Raw genomic sequence first — 26,922 nt, 5'->3', positions numbered from 1 at the left:
TTATTCAGTTCCTTTGGGATTTCTTTGTTTAAAAGTCTTAAATGTGAAATCTTGTTGAGCAATTCTTGAAACGGGTCTGGGGGCTCATATCTCTTTCCCACAGGAACGATCTCTGCGATCGCAACAAGAGGCACAGATCAATCAAGGTCAGTCAGCATGAACGTGTTAGCGGAACATCATGTCTTACTAACTTGCTTGAATTTTCTTGAAGAGTTAGCAAGGATGGGCGATGAGGGTAGCACGCTTGATGTAATCTACATGGATTTTAAGCAAAGGTTTTGACAAGGTCCCACATGGCAGACTGATCAGAAAATTAAAAGTTCATGAGATCCAAGAAAAAGTGGAAAGTTGGCTCTGTGGCAGGAAGCAAAGGGTAATGGTCGACAGCTGTTTGTGACTAAGGTTTTTTTCCAATGGGCTTCTGTAGGGCTCACTACTGGGGCCCTTGCTGTTTGTGGCATATATCAATGACTATAGAATTAAATGTAGGGGCATGATTAAGAAATTTGCAGATGATACCAAAATTGACCATGTGTTTGATAACGAGGAGGAAAGCAGGAAGATATTAATGGACTAATCAGGTGGGCAGAACAATACCAAATGGAGTTCAAACTGGAGTAATGCATTTGGGGAAGGCTACCATGGCAAGGGAATACACAATAAATGGTAGGATACTGAGAAGGGTAGAGGAACCTTGGAGTGCATGTTCACAGATCCCTTAAGGTAATAGGACAGGTAAAGGTGGTGAATATACAGATACTTCCTGGTATTTACTGAGGCCTAGAACATAAGAGCAGGGAGGTTGTGCTAGAACTGTATATAAAAACTAGCTAGACTGCAGCTGGAGTACTGTTTACAGTTCTGGTCACTACATTACAGGAAGGATGTGATTGCAGAGAGGGTACAGGAGAACAAGAAGGATTTTGCCAGGACTGGATAATTTTAACCATGAGGAATGATTGGCTGGGCTGGGGTTTTCTTTCTTTCTTGAAGCAGAGGTGGCTCAGGGGAGATTTCATCAAGGTGTAAAGAATTAGGAGGGGCCTAGATAGAGTGGATTGGAAGGATTTGTTTCTATTAGAGGGGTCAATAACCAGGGGCATAAATTTCAAGTTATTGGTAGAGGATTAGAGGGGAGTTAGAGAAATGTTTTCATGCAGAGGGTCGTAAGGGTCTGGAACTCACTGCCTGAAAGGATGGTAGAGGCAGAAACCCTCTTTGCATTTTAATACCTGGATGTGCACTTGAAGTGCCGTAACCTACAGGGTAATGGACCAAGAGCTGGAAAAGTGGGCTTGGGCTGGATAGCTCTTTTTCAGCCAGCACAAATGTGGAGTCGAATGGCCGTGTGCCATACATTTTCTATGTTTCTATGTAAATTGAAAGATCAAAGCAGAACTCCGTAGCCGAAGCAGAGTGGAGAATGGTGGTAGACAAACAGGTAACAAATGAAAGGATAAGCCTCAATAAACATCCCCGTCTCAACTATGATGGAGCCCCACTGGAATTCAAGCGTTTGCAAAAATGCAATTGGACGAACCCACTCAGCCCTCTCCCAAGATTCTCAGCATCATTGATGCTTGGTTCTAACCAGTTCAGTTCACTCCACTTGATATCAAGAAGCAGGGCAATGAATTGGACACAGAAAAGGTTATTGGCCTGACTGTAGTGTAGACCTGTGCAGACCAACTCATGGCACTGGCATCTACTGGAATGTGGGATATTCCTTAAGGATATCCTAACAAAAATTACTTTTTCAATTAGTGCGCTCAGTCTCCTGCAAGCACCAAGTTGATGTATTAAAGTCATGAATAGTGTGATCAACCAGTAAAGAAAGGGTTAATCAGACTGACAGTGTTGTGTCATATTGCTGATTTTTCTTTATATTGTATAATGTTAGCTTAGTTTGACCCTACAGCAATGGACAGTTTCTGTAGGAAATAATCACCTGCTTTATGAGTGAATTTAATTAAAGATGTGCAACTACATACTGGTCAAGTTTCAGGGATGCAAGGGCAAAAATTACTCCTGCAAAAGGAAAACATCTGGGCAATACTATCTTTTTAATTAAGGCTTATATGGACTGGGGAATTTGTTGAATGGTACAGAATCACAGACATAATTAAAGGCTTCATGGAGTAAAATATTTCCAAAGATCAAGGATTTACTGTAAAGTTACCCCAGCCATATCCCTTTTAAGCAATTCCTTTTGGGTGGTTGTAATGTATGCTCAAACTAAGAGCCCCTAGTATAGGTAGGTGGTAGGGAAATATAGGGACAGGTGGGGATGTGGTAGGAATATGGAATTAGTGTAGGATTAGTATAAATGGGTGGTTGATGGTCGGCACAGACTCGGTGGGCCGAAGGGCCTGTTTCAGTGCTGTATCTCTAAACTAAACTAAACTTAGAGCCTTTACTCCAATACAAAAGCACAAAATATGCAGACTACTCTAAATAAATGCTGCTTTTGGGTTAATCTATCAGCTCCTCAAAAGTATAACAATCACCAACAGTACCATATGGTGTCCATTGAGTACAAAATGTGTTACATTTACAAAAGTTAAACGAATACTTTATTTACTTGCAGTTAAAACATGACAAAACATTCAAGTGGCAGATAATCATAATGCAAGCCCTTGCATGGCAATCCAAATTTGCTGAACTGATGCAAGGTTATACAAAAAAATTGCATCACTCGATGGAAATTAAGGCTTAAGATTACATTTGCCACCTTAAAGCACTTGTAGCATTAAGTTGGTCATTTTAAATACTGTGGCTCAATTCCATACACAATCTTCTACCCAAAGTTAATGCATACAAAGCATGAAGGCATTGTTAAATAAATCAGTGGAACTTAGGCCATGTGACCAATACCACTCTAATAAAAATTATTTCTCACATTCACCATCAATACCCACAGTACTCTTCCACCAGGAAACATTTCAACAAAACATTACACATGAAACATAACCACTAACAGGCAATGTCTAATTTAATGTATATTTGGTACTGATAATTACAAATATGCATAAGCAAGCAGAATTAGTAAGAATCCACAGCCGCAGGAGCATATTAAGAGTGATCTCCAAGCAAACTTGTAAAGTCTTAAAATAAGTATCTTAAAATATATAATTCCTGTTGTAGACCTGCACTGTACAATCCTTTATAAACATTTCCATGTAAACAAAAAGGAAACATACAATGAAAGACTTGACATTTTTTTCTGAAAATGTTAACAGCTATTTGAAGGCAACACTGTAGACCAAAGATGATTGAAACAAAAACATACACTTTCTATACAAAGAAATCACTGTTTCCACAGGTTTTACTAAAATAAAATTTAATAGCTGTTGCAATTATCAGAGCACAGTTATACACTAAAACAATGATCTTGCATCTCCAGTTTAAAAGAAGCTACAAATATCGAAGCAGAGTTAGCTGTGAGAAATTGTCTAATCTAGAATTATCTTTGGACTTCCATTTTATTATGCTAAAATAGTGGTGCTTTCAGGAAATTACATAACTTATTTGCCAAAAAGGGAATTACCAATAGTTATTTACCAGTTTAATGCAACGTTGGTGAAAGGAGTACTTGCTCCAGTATGTGATCAGCAGTAACACTGAATGTAGGTCCTAGTTTTAACAGTTGCCTACTATTAGAATGTTTAGAAGTAAAAAATAGCTTTCTGTTCTTGCAATGCTGAAATCATTATAGTTACTTTATGTGCAAAATGACTTGGGAGCTTTCATCCATTTGTTGAAGGGTACCACCACAGGAAAGTCCATTTTTCAGATGTCAATAGTTTTAGTAAAGTGGAATGCTGGCACTGTCAAAATGGGAAATAGTTCATCATATCTGCAAGTTTAAAAGTAAATGAACTTCAGTTAAATTCATACTATACCATAAGTCGAGAGAGAGAGCTTGAAATTTCTACTATACATATACTAAATAATCTTCAGAGGCAGTTAAGAATCTTCACAATAAAGACCAAAAAGCTCCTCCCTTTGTTGACTGAACTGAATCCCACCATCCTTCCCAACATGTACTTTGATCCCTTTCTCCAGAAAGCCATCAAGTTTGAACACATTTATGTTGCTCACTTCAGTAGACTTCGGTGGTAATTTCACTTTTCAAACCCTTGTGCAAAAAAAAAATCCGCTTTAAAGAATGTGTTCCCTGGGTTTGTAAATATTAAAACTATTTTATATTATGTCTCAAATACTTTATGAAAATGCAACTCCAGCATTTCCAAAAACTTTCAAGTGACAAGACAAAAAAAGTTCAATATTCTGGCTAATTAACTCGACTAGTAGATTGCATCTCCTCTATATGTTAACATACTGCTCTCCATCAGACTATTTGTTTCACTCAACAATTCAGCAAGTTTATTGCAGAATCTGCAATCTGTTTTCAAATCAAAAATGACAATACAGAGGATCTTGAGTGTTCAAAATACAGTTGAATGTGGTAAGGCTCCCAATTGCTCACAGAACAAATACGGACGCCACACAGGCAAAGAAAAAATGCTATATTCAATTCCTAGTTTGTGCCCAGTTATCGGATTTGACAGCCAGATTTTCAAAATGGAGGTAGGAAATAGCAGTCCGGTCTGATTCTGTCAGAAATCTGCCTCTTCTGGGATGCTGATTCAGATTGCAATTTTCGTGGGAAAGCCTTAATTGGTATGGAGACGGGTTTCCTGTCAGTGGGATTGAAAATGGCAGTGGGTTCGAACAAGAGTGGGGCTCATGTAGGCTTCCACGGTACTATATCACTGAGGCTGCTGGTTGCCCTGAAGGAGATCTGCCTTCCACAGTACCAGAGGGAAACGAGATGTCACATGGGAGCTGGGGGATTGGCACTTGGGGCAGGTCAGACCCTCACTTCATCAATGCCCCCCTGGATCTAATGCTGGAGGCAGTGAGGGAGAGGAAGGAGGTTCTCGTCAGAGTGTGGCAGGAGGAGGCCACCTCGTCATACAGCAGGTGCACCCCTCTATTCAGTGTTATCTCCCTCTCCCACCTCCTTCTCCTCCCCTGACCAACTGTCTCCTTCCAGGGCCTCACTGTCCTCAAGGTCCACACCTCCATGGACGGCCATGTTATGGACAGCACAGCAGACCACCACGATGACCAAGACCCTTGCCATCTGACCTGTCCAGGCACCAGAATCACATCTTCAGGAAGCTCAATGGCCTGCTCAATGGTGGTCCTAGTGAGTAGGTTTTTTTCATATTCATGGGATGTGGGCGTCACAGGTTAGGCCAGCATTTATTGCCCATCCCCAATTGCCCTCAAGGTGGGAAGGACGCTCAAGAATTTTGACCCTGCGACAGTAAAGGAATGGCGATATAGTTCCAAGTCAGGATGGTGTGTAACTTGGAGGGGAACTTGCAGGTGGTGGTATTCCAATGCATCTGCTGCCCTTGTCCTTCTACATGACAGAGGTCGTGGGTTTGGAAGGTGCTGTCGAAGGAGCCTTGATGCGTTGCTGCAGTGCATCTTGTAGAGGATACACACTGCTGCCACTGTGCGTTAGTGGTGGAAGGAGTGAATGTTTGTAGATGGGGTGCCAATCTAGCAGGCTGCTTAGTCTTGGATGGTGTCGAGTTTCTTGAGTGTTATTGGAGCTGCACCCATCCAGTCAAGTGGAGAGTATTCCACCACACTCCTGACTTGTGCCTTGTAGATAGTGGACAGGGTTTGGGGAGTTAGGTGGCGAGTTACTCACCGCAGGATTCCGAGCCTCTGACCTCTTGTAGCCATGGTAATTATATGGCTCATCCAGTTCAGTTTCTGGTTAATGGTAGCCCCTAGGATGTTGATAGTGGGGGATTCAGCAATCGTAATGCCATTGAATGTCAAGGGGAGACGGTTAGATTCTCTCTTGTTGGAGATGGTCATTGCTTGGCACTTGTATGGCACGAATGCTACTTGCCACTTATCAGCCCAAGCCTGGATATTGTCCAGGTCTTGCTGCATTTCTACACTGACTGCTTCAGTATCTGAGGAATCGCGAATGGTGAACATTGTGCAGTCATGAGCAAACATCCCCATTTCTGACCTTATGATTGAAGGAAGGTGATTGATGAAGCAGCTGAAGATGGTTGGGCCTAGGACCACTACCCTGAGGAACTCCTGCAGTGATGTTCTGGAGCTGAGATGACTGACCTCCAACAGCCACAACCATAACCATCTTCCTTTGCATTAGGTATGACACCAACCAGTGGAGAGTTTTCCCTGATTCCCACTGACTTCAGTTTTGCTAGGGCTCCTTGATGCCATACTTGGTCAAATGCTGCCTTGATGTCAAGGGCAGTCACTCTCACCTCACCTCGAGTTCAGCTCTTTTGTCCATGTTTGAACCAAGGCTGTAAATGAGGTCAGGAGCTGAGTGGCCCTGGTGGAACACAAACTGAGTGTCGCTGAGCAGGTTATTGCTAAGCAAGTGCCGCTAGATAGCAATGTCGATGACACCTTCCATCACTTTACTAATGATTGAGATTAGACTGATGGGGCGAGAATTGGTTGGGTTGGACTTGTCCTGCTTTGTATGTACAGGACATACCTGGGCAATTTTCCACATTGCCAGGTAGATGCCAGTGTTGTAGCTGTACTGGAATAGCTTGGCTAGGGGCCCGGTAAGTTCTGAAGCAAAGGTCTTCAGTACTATTGCCAGAGCATTGGCAGGATCCATAGCCTTTGCAGTATCCAGTGCCTTCAGTCCTTTCTTGATATCATGCGGAGTCAATCGAATTGGCTAAAGTCTGGCATCTGTGATGCTGGGGACTTCAGGAGGAGACTGAGATGGATCAACTCAGCACTTCTGCCTGAAGACTGGTGCAAATGCACCAGCCTTATCTTTCGCGCTGATGTGCTGGACTCCCTCATAATTAAGGATTGGGATATTTGTGGAGCCACCCCCTCCAGTTAGTTGTTTAATTGTCCACCATCATTCACGACTGGATGTGGCAGGACTGCAGAGCTTAGCTCTGATCCACTGGTTATGGGATCGCATAGCTCTGTCTACCGCATGCTGCTTATGCAGTTTGGCATGCAAGTAGTCCTGTGTTGTAGCTTCACCAGGTTGACACCTCATTTTAAGGTATGCCTGGCGCTGCTCCTGACATGCCTGCCTGCACTCTTGATTGAACCAAAGTTGATCTCCAGGCCATGAGGTTGCAGATTGTGGTCGAGTACAATTCTGCTGCTGCTGATGGCCCACAGCACCTCATGGATGCCCAGTTTTGCATTGCTAGATCTGTTCGAAATCTATCCCCTTGAGCAGTGGTAGTGCCACAGAACACGATGGAGGGTATCCTCAATGTGAAGATGGGACTTCGTCTCCACAAGGACTGTGCGGTGGTCACTCCTACTAATACTGTCATGGTCAGATGCATCTGCAGTAGGCAGATTGGTGAGGACCAAGTCAAGTTACGTTTTTCCCCCTTATTGTTTCCCTCACCACCAGCCGCATACCCAGTCTAGCAGCTATGTCCTTTCGGACTCGGCCAGCTCAGTCAGTAGTGATGCTACCGAGCCACTCCTGGTGAGGGACATTGCTTCCTCCAAGTGGTGTTCAACATTGAGGAGTACTAATTCATCAGCTGCGGGAGGGCAGTAGGTGGTAATCAGCAGGAGGTTTCGTTGCCCATGTTGGGCCTGATGCCATTAGTCTTCATGGAGTCTGGAGTTGATGTTGAAGACTCCCAGGGCAGCTCCCTCCCGACTGTATACCACTGTTCCGTGACCTCTGCTGGGTCTGTCCTGCCGGTGGGATAGGACATACCCGGGGATGGTGCTGGCAGTGTTTGCAACATTGTCTGTAAGGTATGATTCCGTGTGTATAACTATGTCAGGCTGTTGCTTGACTAGTCTGTGGGACAGCTCTCCCAACTTTGGCACAAGCCCCCAGATGTAAGTAAGGAGGACTTTGCAGGGTTGACAGGGCTGAGTTTGCCGCTGTCGTTTCTGGTGCATCCAGTTTCATTCTTTTTTACTGATTTTATAGCGGTTAGATACAACTGAGTGGCTTGCTAGGCCATTTCAGAGAGTATTTAAGAGTCAACCACATTGCTGTGGGTCTGGAATCACCTGTAGGCCATACCAGGTAAGGACTTCCCTAAAGGACATTCATGAACCACTGGTGCCTTTGCTTGTATTGCTTCTGTGCTTCTGTCTGGGGCTACTGTAGAGGGGTCAGCAGCCATCTCTTCAAGGAATTTCTCTTGTCCCGTTGAAGCTAGCCATGCACTTTGGGGGATGAAGTAACGTACCGAGGCAGCTTGGACTGGTGGAGGATGAAGGAGTTGCCAGGAAAGTGAGTGCACACATAGAGGAAGCTCTTGTTGTGGTCGTGGACCAGTTGGGCATTGAGGGAGCGGAAGCCCTTCCTGTTGATGGATCTTACTAGCCGGTCGCTGGGTGCCTTCAGGGCCACATGGGCACAGCAATGATGTCCTGCACCTGAAGTAATCCATTGATGGCGGCAAACCCCAATGCCCTCTGTGCCAGCACAGTCCCATGTGTCAAAATGGGTATAGTCCCAAAGGGCATCCATCACCTGCCTGATGGCCTAATGAGGTGCTGATTGCTAGATGCCATCTAGGTCCACAGTTGATCCCTGAATGACCTGGTTGCATAGAAATTCAGGGCACCTGAGACCTCACGGCTGCAGGTAGGTGACTGCCATGGGGCCCCGTGAGGTCTCAAGTCATTGTGGATCAGAGCAGACAGGACTGAGACCGTCTGCCTGGATAGGCACAGGTGCTCTATCAATTGCATGCAGCTGACTCTTGGGCTGTGCACCCGATGTCTTGGGTAGCGCTTTCCTCCCTTTGCAGCCCCCCACTGTGATCCGCTATTTGTCAGTTGTCCAGCAGTTTGCATCTGCTGCAGATCATCCTGGCTGTTCTGTCCATCAGAGTAGCCTGTTCCCATCTGAACTCCCTCAGCTGAGCTTTGTATGTTCACAACAGCTTCCCCTGCCTACCCTGGCTGCTACGGTGATGCCAGTGGCCTCATGTCCCTCTCCGGTTTCATGGCACTCTCCAATGTAGCATTTAACTCTTCCAACTGCAACAATATCCACAATGAGACACATTCGAGACAACTAAGCTTTATTCGCTGACTCTGCTTCAAATTAAACAGCCCTTCCAAAACCACTAAAATAAAAGCAAAATACTGCGGATGCTGGAAGTCTGAAATAAAAACAAGAAATGCTGGAAATACTCAGCAGGTCTGGCAACATCTGTGCAAAGAGAAGCAGAGTTAACATTTCCGGTCAGTGACCCTTCCAAAACCACTCATGGCCCTCCACAATGCTTACATCTTCACAACCCTGTCGTGGTCCCCTAATGGCGTTTTCCATGTCCCCAGCTTTTAAAAATAGCTTCTTGCTCCTGACGAGCCTGTTAATAAGCTCTTTCATGAACTCAACAGGCAACTGAATAAAAGCATGTGCCAAATCCATTCCCTCACTGTCAGTGTCCCTTTTAAAATGGCGTCACGTTCCAGAAATGGTGGCTCCCAGTGCCAACCTCTGAACGTGATCTTCAAATCACACTTGCCTCCGTACCCACACTGAGCAGCTTTGAAAACTCAGCCCTTAATACTTAATATTTAATGGAATTAATTTTATGCCTGCATGCAAGGTTAAAAAGAATTTTGTATTAAGACCAGTGAAGGTTCCCAGCATTCTAATTTAACCTGTGACCAATTGTGAAACATTTCATCAAATTTGGTTAAAATTAAATGGAAAGTCTTCAGCATATTGGTCGATTGAGTCCTTTGACTTGTCACATAAAAGTGCATGTACACAATTTGCAAAGGAGAATGTTTAAGTTCATTAACCAAGAGGAAGACAAGTTTATGTTCAAATATATGTAGCTAATACCATAGTCGAAAGTACTTCCTCTTTTCTCTCTCTCTTCTTCCCCAAAACTAACTTGCATGCAATCGTTTTTACCTGGCTTGGAGTTAGAATAGGTCTGTATTAAAGCAGCTGGCATTTTGAGGTTCTTTGAGGCTTTCCAGAAACTGGAGATTTTCTGTTGATTTGTCGGACCAGATCATAGAAAATCTGTAATATGCAATAATTTCAATAATAACTGTTAAGTTACAATGTCCCTATAAAATAAAACTTCCCTCATTTACAGTATAAGTCAGGTTACAGATTTCATCTTTCAGAACACAAACTTGTCAATTCAACTCAAATTTAGTAACAGACTGTATTTGGTATATTAATCTAGTCTCTATGTTGGTATTAAAGTGGCCATATGCCACATCACATTCAGTACTATCATGGCTGATCTTAGGCTTCCATTCCACTTTTCTGCCCGCTCGCCATATCCCTCGATTCCCCGAGACCAAAAATCCATCTATCCCAGCCTTAAATGTATTCAACGATGGAGCATCCACAACCCTCTGGGTAGAGAATTCCAAAGACTCACAACTCAGTGAAATAATTTCTTTTCATCTCAGTCCTGAATGATGGACCCCTTATCCTGAGACTGTGCTCCCGTGTTTTAGATTCCTTGACCAGCGGACACAATTTCTCAGCGTTTACCCTGTCCAGTTCCTTCAGAATCTAGTACGTTTCAAAGTAATTGCATCTCATTCTTCTTAGCTCCAGAGAACATAGGCCCAATTTACTCAGCCTATCCTAGGACAACCCCTTCACCCCTGGGACCAATTTAATGAACCGTTGCTGTATAGTCTCCAATGCAAGTATGTCCTCTCAAACGTGGAGACCAAAACTGCACTCGGTACTCCAGATGTGGTCTCACCAAACCCTGTACAATTGCCACAAGACTCCTCTATTCCTGTACTCCAATTCCCTTGCAATAATGGCCAACATGCCATTTGCCTTCCTAATTGCTTGCTCTACCTGCATGCTAACTTTCTGCGTTCCTTTACAAGCACCCGCAAGTCTCTCTGAACATCAACTCTTACAAGTTTCACACTTAAAAAAATATTCTGCTTTTCTATTCTTACAACCAAAATGAATAACTTCACACTTCCCTACATTATACTCCATCTGCCATCCTGTTGCCCACTCACTTAACCTGTCTATATCTCTTTGCAGCCTGTGTCCTTCCCACAGCTTACCTTTCCATCTACCTTTGTATCAACAAACTTAGATACATTACTCTCTGTCTCTTCATCTGAGTCATAAACATAGATTGTATATGGCTGAGGACCCAGCACTGATCCTTGTGGCACTCCACTATTCACTGCCTGCAAATTTGAAAATGCCCCATTTATACCCACTCTTCACTTCCTGTCCATTAACCAATCTTCTATCCATGCTAATATATTATCCTCAACTTGTGGCACCTTATCGAATGCCTTTTGGAAATCCAGGTGTACTACTTCCACTGGTTCCCCTTTATTTAACTGACTCATTACATCCTCAAAAAACCCAAATAAAATTGTCAAACAGGATTTCTCAAGTAAAATCATGTCGACTTGTTTTAATCATATTTGCCAAGACATCTTTAATAATTGATTCCAGCATTTTGCCAACGACTGATGTTAGGCTAGTTGGCCTGCAGTTCACGGTTTTCTTTCTCCTTTCTTTCTTGAAAAAGAATGTAACATTTGCTAACTTCCAATCTGATAGGACTGTTCACAAATTTAAAGAATTTTGCAAAATCATAGCTAGTGCATCTACTATTTCTGTAGCTATCTCTTATGGTGTAGGCCATCTGGTCCCAGGGATTTGTCAGATTTCAGTACCTTAGGTTTCTCCAATACTTTATTCTCTGCTGATATTAATTTCTTTAATTTCCTCACTTTTTAGCCCCTAGGTTACTGTCTGTTTCTGGTATGAAAGTGGTGTCTTCTACTGTGAAGACAGACACAAAATTTGATCAATGCCATTTCTTCATTCCCCATAACTCCCTTTGACCTTCGCCACCAAGGATAAGAGCAGGGAACACCATAACCTCCAAGTTGTACATCATCCTGCCATTCTTAACTATGAGAGTACTATTATAAGGACTGGAACAGTTCAAGTAAGTAGCCCAGCAACACCTTCACAGCACACCTTTGGATGGACAACAAACACCCACAGCCTAAGAGTATTTTATTAATCCAAGTCAAACTAGTACAATACATCTGTTTGTTCTATGAATACAACCAGAAATTAATTTCACACACTTTCCAAATGTCAATTCTTCAACCAACAGGAGCAAAACTGAATGAAACTTGCATCAAAATAGTCACATACAATTGATCTGCTTTCTAATCAAACGAAAAGGCTGAAAATGTTTCCAAAATTATGAAATGAATACACAAATCCATTTAGTGCAACAAATGGCATTAATAATCAATAATACTGCCTGTGTTTCTGCACACTAGTCTCACCTCATTAACATTAATCTTTGACTTTGCAGAGGATTCGAGAAAGGCACAGTTACACCACTGTCTTGCTAGATTCTGTCCTTGCTCCTTTCCGACCACTCGTTCTTCCTCCAAATCGCACTTATTACCAACCAAAATCATTGGCACCTGCAAGGAAAATGAATAGCTAAATATGTATTAGAAGCTAAAAACATTTGTACAAATATAAAATTAAAAATTCACGTTGTTTGAGTCTCTTTCCATATCACAAACATAGCAATTGGTAATATATAAATTAACTACATTTACGGTTATGACCAGAGGATAAAAAAAATATTTAACGTACAGTTTATATATATGCTATGGGAACAGAGTGGGAACCACACACCAACATATATGCCAAATGGAAAATATCAATTTCATCGGTCGGAAACTTACATTTCGACTATAGTAACCTTTAAAAAACCTAGCAGCCAAGATGGCCACTGCCATTTACGTCCAAAATACCAGGAGTTTGGTCTGGAGAGAAAAAGCCTAACAAGGTGCCCAGCTAGGACAATGGCTTGCTCCAAGTGACTGAATTCCCTAGAATGTCTTCATCAGCAAGGACATTCGCAATCACTGACTTTGAAAGAGCCAACCCCCTCCAAGTGTGAATGGACATCCTGGGGCATGCAGAACCTTGAATTTCATTACAAGATTCCAGAAAAACCTCATTAGAAACAAAGGGGACTGATAGAACCACGTGACTACCTGCTAATCTCTGAAGAAACTGGAGTTTTGCAACACAGACAGCAGACAGGGAGTAACTGAGTGTTTAGCAGCGAAGGCTGCAGCTGCTCCTGTATCTCCCTCGCTCCCCCCCAGAAAATATCAAGAAAAGAACTGGGGGGGACCGTCCAAGCCTGCAGACCACTACAGCCAGCAACCAGGGGAAGAGAATCAACTCTCAATTCTGCCTTCAGGAAAACTGAGCAAAGCAAGCCAACCGAAGTGCACTTTGACCAGCGAGGACTTCAAGAATACAGCTTCAGCCGAGGATTACTGGATTTACAGACTGTATTTAAATTCCATTTATTCTGGACTTTAATCCAACCACCAAATCTGTTTCCCTCTGTAATCTATTTGTGTGTGATTCGCGTGTGAATGTGTGCATGAATGTGTAGTGTATTTTTAAAATCGGGTTAGAGTGTTAAGTATAATAAACTTACCTCTTTCTTGTTTAAACGCAAGAAAACCTGTCCAATTGGTTCTCTTGCAATCACCTTAGAGGAAAAAGGTAAACCACTCACTGAGGTGGTGAGCACAACCACTGTTTTTAAAAAGGAATAAACCCTGTTGCAGTCAAACAAGAGAAAGGGCAAGAGGGGAGCCTGAGACCCCCTCCTCACCTGGCTATAACAGCATGAACTGTTCACAATTCTCAAGCTATTGTCTCAAAAAGCCATAGTGACTTACAATAATTGATGTTTTGCCCTAGTAATCCTGAGCTCAAAATGTTGTGTTTGGAGACAATCCAAGTTTGAAAGGGCAAAATCTAGAATTGCAGTGGTTTGCATTTTAGTAGGTCAAATGGACATGATGCATGAATTTCACACCTGTCACTACAATTTAAAGTCCTAATGTTGACTGTAGATTGGATGGATGTATTTTTGTTGACGGGAATGGGAAGACAGTGATCAGCATGAAGAAAATAAAATTGATTTTAATATTGCAGTTCTTACTGTGAAGTGAGTTAGCATTTGGGTCATCCTGCAAAACCGATTTTACAAACAGAAAAAAAAATTGTTGTTGACTGATTGCAGCTTTACTTCCCAGTTGGAAATTATAAAGCAAGCTACAAATATATTTCAGTAATATGACAAATAATTCTTAACATTCAAAAAGAACACTTTAGCAAACCTACCAATTATTAATCCATTAATCTTTTCAACTATGCCAAAACTCTATCTTTCATAGCAAAAACATACAGGCCAGAGAACATTACATTTTTACAAAATTGACTAAGGAATATACATTCTGCATAAATCTCAATCAACATACAATATACGTATTTTAGATACTGTTTGGAGCAATTTTACTTGCACATCATTTCGACATATCTGCTCAAGTAGATACAATTCATTTTGCAAACTGAATGTAATACTTTTTAGTTAGCACACATTTACAAAGTAATCTAAATATACTACAAAAAATGGACTTCAAGAGAAAAGTACCTGGGAAGGGAAGAGCAATATCACTGCTGAAGGCTGCATGCATGATCCTACAGTCCACTGACCCAGCATTTTTCAAAGGTGAAGAACAAAATTTCAAAAATGTTTTGTCGTCAACACCTCTAAAAAGGGTAATTCTTTTGTCAGACAAAAAAATCAATTGTTTGGGTGGTAAGGAGCCAGAGATCAAACTTTGAGTCCCAGGAACAGATTTGTATCTTTGACTTGTGTGGAGTCAATGACCATTGCCTAAGGTTCCTGGTAGTTAGAAGGCCAGCGAACCCAGATCCAAACAGAACCTAGGCATGAGTCTGTCACCACTGAGAGGATGAACATCAGTGGAAGTTTGGCTACACTCAGCTAACTTTGTCTGAGCAAAGAGAAATCTAGATCTTGGTCTGTTGGAGGCATATACATATACTGAAATAGCAGTGTCGAACACTTAAAACTGCAGACACATCTTTGCACGGCCTCAGAAAATGGCTTTTGATTGCCCATTGTTCCTTACAGGCAACTGGAATAATCTTGGAGCCTCAAGGGCAGTACAACTGGTCTGGCAACAGTACTTGGCACTGTTAAGTTTGAAGTTTTCCATTTACATGACATTGCCATAGGGGTCAGAGGGACAGAACAACTAATCATTTAGTTGTAAAAAGCATGGCATATCCTTTGCTTTGCAAGGCAATGTTCAATGTTGCTGGAAGAATCTGACCAGTAAATTGTTGCATTCTTCATTAAGAGTGCAGGTGCACAAGAAAGAATGCATGGCAAAAGGAAGGAGATGAAGATCAGTGGATTGATTTATCTGCAATGGCATACAATGCAATGCCACAGACGTTATTTCAAATGATGCCACTTTCCTCTTGGCTCCAGATAAACATTTAAGTCAACACCCCAACAGGTAATAAAAGCAAAATACTTCAGATGCTGGAAATCTGAAATAAAAACAAGAAATACTGGAAATACTCAGCAGGTCTGGCAGCATCTGTGGAGAAAGAAGCAGAGTTAACGTTTCAGGCCAGTGACCTTTCTTCAGAACGGACAAATATTAGAAATGTAAAAGATTTTAAGCAAGTAAAGCCGGGGGGTGGGGGGGGAGGGGCGTGATAACAAAAGAGGTGTTGTTAGGACTAGCTCACAGAATAACTGACCACAAGGTCATGGAACAAAGGCAAATGGTATGTTAATGGTGTGCTGAAAGACAAAGCATTAGTACAGAAAGGGTGTGAATAACCTGTAAAGCACAAAGCACTCCAAGCACAAACATTTAAGAAATTAAAAAAGTGGCTAGGCACAGTAGAAACAAACTTTTCTTCTTTGGCCTCCTTGTCTCGAGAAACAATGGGTAAGCTCCTGGAGGTGGTCAGTGGTTTGTGAAGCAGCGCCGAGAATGGCTATGAAGTCCAATTCTAGAGTGACAGACTCTTCCACAAGTGCTGCAGATAAAATTGGTTGTCAGGGCTGTTACACAATTGGCTCTCCCCTTGCGCTTCTGTCTTTTTTCCTGCCAACAGCTAAGTCTCTCCGACTCGCCACACTTTAGCCCCACCTTTATGGCTGTCCGCCAGCTCTGGCGATCACGGGCAACTGACTCCCACGACTTGTGATCAATGTCGCAGGACTTCATGTCGCTTTTGCAGACTCTTTAAAGCGGAGACATGGACGGCCGGTGGGTCTGATACCAGTGACGAGCTCGCTGTACAATGTGTTCTTGGGGATCCTGCCATCTTCCATGCGACTCACACGGCCAAGCCATCTCGTGCGCCACTGGCTCAGTAGAGTGTATATGCCGGGGATGTTGGCCGCCTCGATGACCTGTCTTGGAGATATGGTCCTGCCACCTGATGCCCAGGATTCTCTGCAGGCAGCGAAGATGGAATGAATTGAGACGTCACTCCTGGCTGACGTACGTTGTCCAGGCCTCGCTGCCGTAGAGCAAGGTACTGAGAACACAGGCTTGATACACTCGGACTTTTGTGTTCTGTCTCAGTGCGCCATTCTCTTGGCCGGTCTGGACATAGCAGTGGAAGCCTTTCTCATGCACTTGATTTCTGCATCGAGACAGGTTACTGGTGATAGTTGAGCTAGGTAGGTGAACTCTTGAACCACTTCCAGAGCGTGGTTGCCGATGTTGATGGATGGAGCATTGCTGACGTCCTGTCTCATGATGTTCGTTTTCTTGAGGCTGATGGTTAGGCCAAATTCATTGCAGGCAGCTGCAATCCTGTCGATGAGTCTCTGCAGACACCCTTCAGTGTGGGATGTTAATGCAGCATCGTCAAAGAGGAGTTCCCTGATGAGGACCTTGCGTACTTTGGTCTTCGCTCTTAGACGGGCAAGGTTGAAAAGCCTGCCATCTGATCTTGTGTGGAGGAAAATTCCTTCTTCTGAAGACTTGAAGGCATGTGAGAGCAGCAGGGAGATGATGATCCCAAACAGTGTAGGTGCGAGAACACAGCCCTGTTTCACGGCACTCAGGATAGGAAAGGGGTCTGATGAGGCGCCATGATGAATTGTGGCTTTCATATCGTCATGGAATGAGGTGATAATACTTAGTAGCTTTGGTGGACATCAGATCTTTGCTAGTAGTCTGAAGAGACCACGTCTACTGACGAGGTCAAAGGCTTTGGTGAGATCAATGAAAGCAACGTAGAGGGGCATCTGCTGTTCGCAGAATTTCTCCTGTAGCTGGCGAAGTGGATCTTTCTGCTCGAAAGCCACTGTGCCTCAGGGTAGACACGCTCAGCCAGCTTCTGGAGCCAGTTTAAAGCGACTCGAGTGAAGACTTTCCCCACTATGCTGAGCAGGGAGATTCCACGGTAGTTGTTGCAGTCACCGCCGTCACCCTTTGAATGGAATTTAAACACAATATGCAAATCCAAGAGTCCTCAGTTGAAGTTGTAGTCTTGAAGCCCTCGCTGGGTCATGTGCATGGTGGTTGGCTTGCTTTGCTCAGGGCTTCAGAAGCAGAAGGTTGTGGGGGGCTTTGATTCTCGCCCCCTGGTTACTGGCCGTAGCAGTCTGTAGGCTTGGTGGTGGGGTGGGGTCCCAGTTGCAGCCGGATCTTCTCTTGATATTTTCTGGGAAGAGAGAGAGGGCCTGCTTCGCTGCTGGCTTTTCAGTTACTGCCTGTCTGCAGTCTGTGACAAAACTTAGTTCATTCAGAGCTGCGCAAGCAGGCACACGGTTCTATCAAACACCTTTGTTTTTTTTTAAATGAGGTTTTTTTCTGGAAACTTCGCTGAAATTCAACGTGCTACATGACACGGGATGTCAAGTCACACTTGGAAGGGGGGGTTGGCTCTTTCAAAGTCAATGGGTGGGAATGGCCTTGATGACAGAATTATTAAAGTCATTCTAAGCAATTCAATCACAGAGCAAGCTGGTCTTGGTGAGACCTTTCATCTCCAGTTTAATCTCCCGGTGTTTCAATTGCAGTGGCCATCTTGGCTGCTACTTTTTTTTTTAAAGTTAATTTGTAGGATTTTTTCCATTAAAAGTCTAATGTGAGTTTCCATCCAAGGAAATGAATATTTCCCATTTGGTATATAGGGTTTCCTTGACACCGGCGTACCATGCAGAATGAAATGCGACGATGGGAGCATTTCATTAAAGGGGTGAAAAAAAGAGGAAAACTCATTCATTTTCATTCACTCCCTAATTCACTCATGAATCTTAGAATTGTTGCAGCTGGTTTTTCTCTGCAGCAGCAATGCTGATTTAATTTCCTTTTTTTCTTGGAGTTTGTCTGGAATGGTTATGTGTTGCCAAATGGGGTTAAAGTTTCTTTATCAATTTGTAATCCCTTGGGATGGGCATCTCAATAAACTTGTGGCTGTTGGTGAAACCTGGGGTCTGCAAATTTCCAATAATGTTTGAGGCAAATTCTCCCATATGCACAGGCTTTAATCCCTCAATTGCTGCTTTTGCAACACATGGCTTTAACCATGCAGGTTCCAGTAGCTTGATCATTTTTCTCCCTACAGTGTAGTGGGTAATAAATTGGTTTTAAGCCCTGTGAGGTGTCTGAAATTTCTCTGAGCCTTTGTTCTTGCTGGAGATTGAAGTGAAATTGTTGGATTTGGTTAGCTTTGGGCTTGGGCTGATCATTGAGTTCAGCAGTGGGTAGATCCACGTTGATCTCACTTTTAGTGTTGTGGTGAGTCACACAAATGCTGCTCACTTTAGGGCATTTTTGTTTCCATTTTCTCTTTATTGTGGGGAGGGTCTCTTTGCTAATCTCCATGGCCCCTAGGACCTTCCTGCTCTGTCTAGCTCCACTGCAGCACTTCGACTAGGTGAGGTATCACCCTCACTGTTTGTTTGCCTTTTCGGGAACTTTCCTTATCTCTGCAGGTTTCTGTAAATGCTGTTAGCAGCCTTGGTAGGGTGCTTCTTTGGCTTGCATTTACGTAGAAAGGTGTGGGATCTAATTTTTCTAACATTTCAGGGCTGGCTGACCAGACAGTCCTCACTGCCCTTTTCATCCCCCTCCCTCCCCAACTGTTTGACAGACCTGTGCTTGTCTGTCCCCTTTTGTTTTTGGCAGGGGCCCCATACAGTCCACCAGAATTCTGCTGGAGGGTTCCCCAAAAGCTGGTATGTGAATTAGGGGTGCAGGTTTTACTGCAGGTTGGGGCTTCCCCACAATCTGGCACACGTGGCAAGTTTTTACAGAACTCCACATCATCTCTATGGAGTTTTGGCCAGTCAAAATGCTGTCTTACGCGGGGTTTGTTTTTTCATACACTGACATGTCCAGCCATTGTAAGCTCATGGTCCATTCTTAATATTTCTCTACGGTACCTCGGCGGCACCACTATCTGATGTACCACTGTCCACTCTTTGTCCGCAGGTCTTTGAGGAGGACTCCACTTCATCAGCACCTCATTCTTTAAATAGTAGCATTTGGGGACTCCCTCTGCTTCAGTTTGGGCAACCTGTGCTAACTTTAATACTGGGTCGGCTGGCTGAGCCTGAACTAGGGAAGATCTGTTTAACCCATTCCTTGGGTCCGCTAACTACCCAAAGGAGGTTTCAGACAACTGCACAGCAGAGTCAGTCTCTTCTGAGGGAGCTGGTTTGGCCATGGTCCGAGTCACCTCACAATCAGGGGAAATGCTGGGGACTGTCTCCCGCACCTGCCCAGTGTCTCTGACCTCTTTGTTTCTCTACCAGTACTGGGGAAGCTACCAACTTCGCCCCCGCCAGATTACCCAGGAGCAGGTCGTCCCTGTCCAGAGGCAAATTAAGGACAATACCCACGGTCACCGGTCCCAAAACTAGGCCACACTTCAAGTGCACAAGATATAAAGGTACGGGCACAGCCTGTCCTCCGATACCATTCACTATCACTCTCGCATTCACTGCACACTCTGGGGGAAAGGTCATACCTTTTCCCAGCAGAAGGGATCTGGTGGCCCCGGTATCCCCGAGTAGGACAATGGGCTTGCTTGCCCCACTCGAGGTATGGGGCTACTTTCCCTTTGGGTACATAATCCTGATAACCTTCAGGCATCGTTAAATTTTCCCATACCCACAGTAGTATGTTTCCTGGGTCTTACTGCTGTTGCAGTTAAAGCCACAGTCTGCTCTGCTGTGCTTTCCATTAGGGCCACTTCTGTACTGGGCTGGTGTGCCCTGATTAATCCTATTGCCTTTCCCCATAATTTCCAGCAGTCAGCTTGGAGGTGACCGGCCTTATTACAGTGGAATCACACAGGTCTTCGGGTTTCACTCCTGCTCAGCACCATCTTTTTTGGCTTGAGGAGGCCCTCCTGTGCGTCTAGCTTTAGTTTCTCATCCAGAGCTGTTGGGCTCCTATTATCCTTTCCGGGGTTGTGGGGGTGACTAGGTAAGAGTTTTCCTTGGGGTGAGGATTTATGTATATGAGTAAATTCATCGCCAGAACTGCGGCCTGCCTGGCTCTTTGAACCTTTTGCTCCTCTACGTGGGTAGAAAGGAGAAGTGAGTTTTTTAATTCCTCAAGAATCACCTCTGAGGTTTTCATAGGTGGACTGTACTTTAAGGGCCCTTAGCCACTGATCAAAAGCCAGCTGCTTACTTCTTTCAAACTTGAGGCAAGTTTGATCAGACTGCATCCGGAGCGTTCGGAATTTCTGGCAGCAAGCTCATAATGCCCCAAGGCTAGCATTTTTAGTCAATTATTAATCTGATGAACTTTCATCTGGCAAGAGTGAATAAACCTCAAGGGTTTTTTCTGTTTGTTTGCTTTCTAACAGGGTCCAGCTCTCTGCTGGCCATTTCAACTGTCTTGCAAGCTTTTCAAAAAAGTGACAAAAAATGCTTCCACATCTCCCTCATTGAACTTTGGGATCAACTGGAAGAACTTTAAGAGCTCAGAAGACAACCCTGAGCTAAGGGTAGCTTCATCACTGGCTATACTTTCACTGGGGGGTACCATGTCATCCCATAGTTAATTCAAGCCACTTTAGCTCTTTTCTCCTGCTCTTTCTGGAAAATTCTCTTTCCCTCTCTTCCAATTTAAGTTTTCTCTGTTCTGAGTGTATTTTAGCCAACATTACCCTGTCTGAGTCTGCATCCAATCCTGTTTCTGAATCTTCAGGTTCAGGTGAAAAATGGCTGGCCACAAGTCTTAGGATTTCAGATTTTTTAGCTTTTGTATGGAAGGTAATCCCAAACTGCCCAGTTACATTCCTCAACTCTTCAATAGATATGGCCTTTAACTTATCCTAATTTACTTCACCCTGGCTTGGAAGGTACTGGCCTAGGATGCTAACATGTTAGTATTCTGGCAGCAAAAACCACAAGAAAACCTGTATTGAAGGATTTTTTTTGATCGGGATCAATGTGGCTTCCCATTTCTGGTTTGACTTTGGGTTACGACCCTGGACTACAGCCCCCAAATTTCTGTCATGGCCAGGTGAGGAGGGGAGGGTCTCAGGTTCCCCTTTTGCCCCTTCTCTTGTTTGACCATAACAGGGTTTATCCTTTTCTAACATGGTGGTTGAGCTTAGTGAGTGTTTGTTCTGGCTCCTCTAACATGATTGCAAAAGAACCAAATCGGACAGATTTTCCTGAGTTAATCAAGAAAGAGGTAAGCTTATTAACATTTAACACTAATAGTCGTTTGGTAGTACAGAACTTCAGAAATGCTGAAAATAGAGACATGTTGTCGAAGCTTTTCATCTTGCACTCATTAGGACAATATGCAAGAATAACCAATGTAAGGGAAAACAATTTATACTGCATGAGAAGAGGGTGCCGATTGGTTGTCAAGTGAACAGTGATTGGTCGAAGCATTGCCATGGAAAATGCACTAGCTTACGGTGACTGACAGTTAACTGCCAAGCAGTTCACTTGCCAATCAGCAGGCTCTTCTCATGCAGTACAAGTTGTTTTCCCTTACATTGGTTATTCTTGCGCATGGTCCTGATGAGTGCAAGACGAAAAGCTTCGACAACATGTCTCTTGTCAGCAATTCTGAACTTAACACTAACCTGATTTTCAATAATAAAAATACGCTACACATTCACACAAATAGATTAGAGGGGAACAGATTTGGTGATTCAATTGAAGTCTGGAATAAATGGAATTTAAATACAGTATGCAAGTCCAATAGGCCTCAGCTAAAGTTGTAGTCCTCGCTGGGCCAAGTGCATGGTGGCTGGCTCGCTTTGCTCAGGGCTCCTGAAGGCTAGAATGGAGGTGAAACCCTGCAATGTTTAACAATTATATGCAGCAATGGAGGGTGTTGGAGTGTAAGGTTTTTCTGGATGCATGGATTAAAATGGGCCAAGTGGCCTACTTCATCCCTAAGTATTTTGTGATCTGAAATTTGTGTCGTATGTTTAAAATTATTTCGTATTGATTTTCTTTCATCCAACACATCTTAATAACCTTAAATGCATATTATAAATGAAGCAAAGCAAATTCACTAGAAACAACTTGGCATAATATACCCCTTTCCTAAACAAAGAAAATTGACCAATATTTCTTCCTCTCTCTTGGAAATAAATCAAGAGCCTTATGCTAGAGACGACAGCTAATTTCTATACACAAGTCACGTTCAAGCTCATAGGAATAGCAGTAGGCCATTCAGCCCATTAAGTTTGCTCTGCCAACTGGTTAGGTTACATACGAACATACGAATTAGAAGGAGTAGGCCATTCGGCACCTTGAGCCTGCTCCGCCATTCAATAAGATATTGGCTGATCTGACTGCGGCCTCAACTCTACTTTACTGTCTACTTGCTATAACCTTAGATTCTTGATTGACAAGGGAGTCAATCCAATTCAGCCTTAAAAATATTCAGTGACCCTACCTCCACCACTCTCTGGGTAACGGTATGCCACAGACGAATGACCTTCAGAAAAAATTTCTCATCTCCATCTTAAATGGGAGATTCTTAATTTTTAAACTGTGTTCCCTAGTTCTAGTCTCCTTCATTAGGGGAACTGCCCTTTCAGCATCCACCCTGTCAAGTCCCCTCAGGATCTTAAGTTTCCATAAGATCACCTCTCATTCTTCTAAACTCCTATGGATACAGGCCCAACCTTTCTTCATCAGACAATCCCTTCATCGCCAATATTAGTCGCGTGAAACCTTCTCTGAACCGCTTCTAATGTATTATTAGTGATTTTGTTAAAAATATATTTAAGGAATTTATAATTAAGCTGAATATTGGACCAGTTTGTTTTCAAAAAAGGAAGCCATCAGGGGGACACTGAGGGAGCCAGATTGGCAACAATGTTGCTGGTTGTCATATGGCTCGGGTTAGGCTTGTAACAGAAACCCTGGTAACCGGGGCAGAGAAGTGACTAGCGTTCCTTTGATTGGACAAGCCAAGTAGTAAGAGAGAGCACCCGGAAGGACAGAAGACTAACAAGCTTTCTGGTTTTGTGTCAGTGCGCGTGTGGTTTTACCTTCTGGAAGGCGATAAAAATGAAGTCTCCTGAAGTGTCAAAAAAGGATAGAAGACCACAACTCAGCTTGCTTCCCAGAAACTCCATAAAAGACTCTGTTAAGTCCACAGTGTCAATTCATCTTGTTTCCTGTACTTGAAGAAAGCCTACTAAAAATAATTCTCAACACCACCTGAAGAGAACTGTTCTAAAGATTTCAGTGACCTGTCAGCGTGTGCTCAGAAGTTGGACTGTATGCCAGTTTTGGAACATATCTCATCTGCTGTTTACTTCAAACAAATGAGCAAGTAATCTGTCCCAGCTCTTTATGTCTAACAGAGCTCTAAATTTATAAAAATCCCTTTTATCCTTTTTTGGCTAACCAGTATATACGTATATGTGTGCGTGTTTGTGTGCGTGAGTGTGAAGGGACTAAGATAAAAAAGGGACTTTTAAAACTTAATGTGGGGACTTTAAAATTTTCATCTGTGTCTTTATGTTTTACTTCATTTCTAGTCAAGCTGTTAATTTTCTTGTTCAGTAAAGAAACCTGGTTAGTGTGTTCTATTCTGGGAAAAAAAGAGAGTATATGATTAACCATATTGATATGTGGAAACATTTTTAATATGTTGTGACCTGTGGAGAAGAGGGACTGAATTAACAGTGCACTCCTCCTGTCTCAGTCCATTTTCTGCCCTTCCAGATGTTCTATTGCTACTGGGCTTGTCCAATCAAAGGAACGCTTGTCACTTCTCTGCCCGTTACTAGGGTTTCCGCTCCAAGTCTAACCCGAGCCATCTGACAACCAGCAACGTTGCCGCCAATCTGGTTCCCTAAGAGTCCCCTTGATGGCTTCCTTTCTTAAAAAAAAAACTGGTCCAACATTTATTCTGTTCAACTATAAACCTTTAAAAAATATTTAATAAAACAATCATTTTCATAACAAATGCAATTATATCCGAAGTAAGGAGACCAAAATTGTACACAGTACTCCAGAGGTGCTCTCACCAAGGCTCTGTACAACTGTAGTAAAACTTCCCTACTTTTATATTCCATTCCCCTTGCAACAAATAAAATTCCATTTGCCTTCCTAATCACTTGCTGTACCTACATACTAACTTTTTGTGAATCATATACCAGGACACCCAGATCCCTCTGCACCACAGAGTTCTGTAATCTTTCTCCATTTAAATATACTGCTTTTCTATTCTTCCAGCCAAAGTGGACAAGTTCACATTTTTCCACATTATACTCCATCTGCCAAATTTTTGCCCACTCACTTAACCTATGTCCCTTTGCAGACGATGTCCTCTTCACAACTTACGCTCCTGCCTAACTTTGTCTCATCAGCAAATTTAGAAATAATACATGCGGTCTTTTCATCCAAATCATTGACAGATTGTAAATGGTTGAGGCCCCAGCACTGATCCCTGTGGCACTCCACTAGTTACAGCTTGCCAACTCAAAAATGCCCCATTTATCCCAACTCTCTGCTTCCTGTTAGCTAACCAATCCTCTATGCTAATATGTTACCCACTACACCATGAGCTCTATTTTGTGTAGACGGTTGGTTAGCCTGATAGAAAATTGAAACAGTAAACTGTCATTTTCCATATCCCTCAACACATTTCATTCCCAATAAGCATCCACCTCACTTTTAAACATTTCAATTGATGCAGCATTTGTATCGCAGTCTACATTTTCATAACCCTTTATATGATTTTTTCCCCCCGGATTCACTTTTGATCAATTTGGTTCCAATGATATTCAGATTGAGGACTGACCAGCATTCTGTTATAAGACATTGCACTTACATTCTCCAAAAAAAAAGGTGGCTGCTTTTCATCATTTTGTGCCCAGAGTCAGCTTTTAACAACTTATGTAACTGGAATCCTAAATTCCTTAGTTCATCAACACCCCAAGTGCTTCCTCATTTAGATTTTATTCCCATCTCCCATTCTTAGGGCCACAATGTTATATTTTGTTAAATTTTGGAAAAAATGGCTGTCCACTGAAGTTCCTCAGTCTCATTTCTCCTTCCATTTAATGGCTCCATTTTACAACAGCTTCGGAGTGAAGATTAGAGCGAAAAGGGTTGTGTCCTAGCCCCCCCAAACTGTGATTGGCATCATCTTCTCCATGCTCCTGACCTTCGCCTTCTCTACAGATATGGTAGGAGTCTACTTGCTCACTAGGGGCTAAATTTTAGGTTCATTCCGCCGGTATGCAAAAAGACAGAGGTCCCGCTTGTGATGCAAGTGGCTGCGCTGCCGTGATCACAGCCAGCAGCTATTCTCCCCAATCACATGGCAGGGATGGCAACGGAGACGAAGTTCACTACATCACTGGATGCTCCCCCCCGATTGACACACAAGTCCCTTACAGAGCTCCCCCTATTGACACACAAGCCCCTTGCAGAGCTCCCCCCATTCACACACAAGCCCCTTGGACACTCAGCATAGAGGCAATGGCCACTGTAAACCCCATTTCCCCAATGCTACTATGGCAAGTGCCATAGGTCAACCACAAAATTAAGCGACCTTTGCTGGATTGTAGTGAATTAGATTCAAATTTATTTAAAGCAGCATTACAAGCATTTAAATTACAATGCTGTCACATTGGGGTGTCAGTATTGCCATGGTACATGCCCGCCTGACAGAATTGATACACTGCAGTACTGTGCCTGGTTGCATGCCCAAGGACTTTTGTATGGTGCAGTAGACGGGGCCAGACAACCAGTGGGTCACCCAAAGTTCCACTTCAAGGATGCTTGACATAAAGGCTCTAAGTGTTGACTATCACACCTGGGAGTCACTTGCTGGTGAAAGAGGGAAATGGCAACATCTTGGTGATTGGTGTGCACGGCCATGACGACCAGTAGCTACAGCAGCTTGGTAACAGGAGTCAACCCCGAAAACAACTCAGTGTCCCTTGGCAGCTTCATGTGCAGCACCTGTGGCAGAGCCTCAAGGGTTGGCCTTCACAGCTATCAGCAAATGTGCACCAAGAGAAGACACCTCACCTAAATGGATTGTTTGCTGCGTATCCATCATCTTACATAAGTGAAAGAATGCCAACACGTCATTACTCTGCCCATTTGCTTCAAACTTATTTTCTCTTGTTCAGCCACACTGGCAAAAAAGCATTTGTGGTTTAACATCCTCAACAAGCCTCAATTCTGTGTAGCTTTGAAAAGAGATAAGCAAATGTAGTAAACCACAACAAGATTTAATTTTTTAGCACATATTCCATTTCCTGTCAAGCATTTTGACTGCTATAAAGCAGTTACTGATTATTAGCGCAGTCATTCACGTCAATTTATTATAAATGTAATACACTTGCTGCTTGGAGCAGCATAGCAGGACCTGGCAATGATGGACGGCTTTATTTAGAGTGAGGCAAGTAGCCCACTCTCAAATACTGAGGTGGTGCAGACAATCTGATCCAGGTGCTATCAAAACATGGGCAGCTGCTGGGTA

General features: G+C 43.2%; 1 protein-coding gene across 3 annotated transcripts in view; it reads right to left on the bottom strand.

Moving 5' to 3' along the window:
• Positions 1–2,556: 2,556 nt before the first annotated feature.
• The window catches only part of LOC137379539 (ras-related protein Rap-1b), a 92,127-nt gene continuing 67,761 nt past the window's right edge, over positions 2,557–26,922 (bottom strand). For all 3 annotated transcript variants that reach the window (XM_068050496.1, XM_068050498.1, XM_068050497.1), the window contains 3 exons: positions 12,370–12,513; positions 9,968–10,081; positions 2,557–3,856 (listed from right to left, as the gene is read on the bottom strand). In XM_068050496.1, the coding sequence (XP_067906597.1) occupies positions 9,995–10,081; positions 12,370–12,513 (231 nt within the window). In that variant the 3' untranslated portion in view covers positions 2,557–3,856; positions 9,968–9,994. The remainder of the gene's footprint in view (positions 3,857–9,967; positions 10,082–12,369; positions 12,514–26,922) is intronic.

This window comes from Heterodontus francisci, chromosome 18 (genome assembly GCF_036365525.1).
Source record: "Heterodontus francisci isolate sHetFra1 chromosome 18, sHetFra1.hap1, whole genome shotgun sequence".
NCBI lineage: Eukaryota > Metazoa > Chordata > Chondrichthyes > Heterodontiformes > Heterodontidae > Heterodontus > Heterodontus francisci.
The sequence above is the reverse complement of the archived record's forward strand: the minus strand, read 5'-3'. Positions and strand labels throughout refer to the sequence as shown.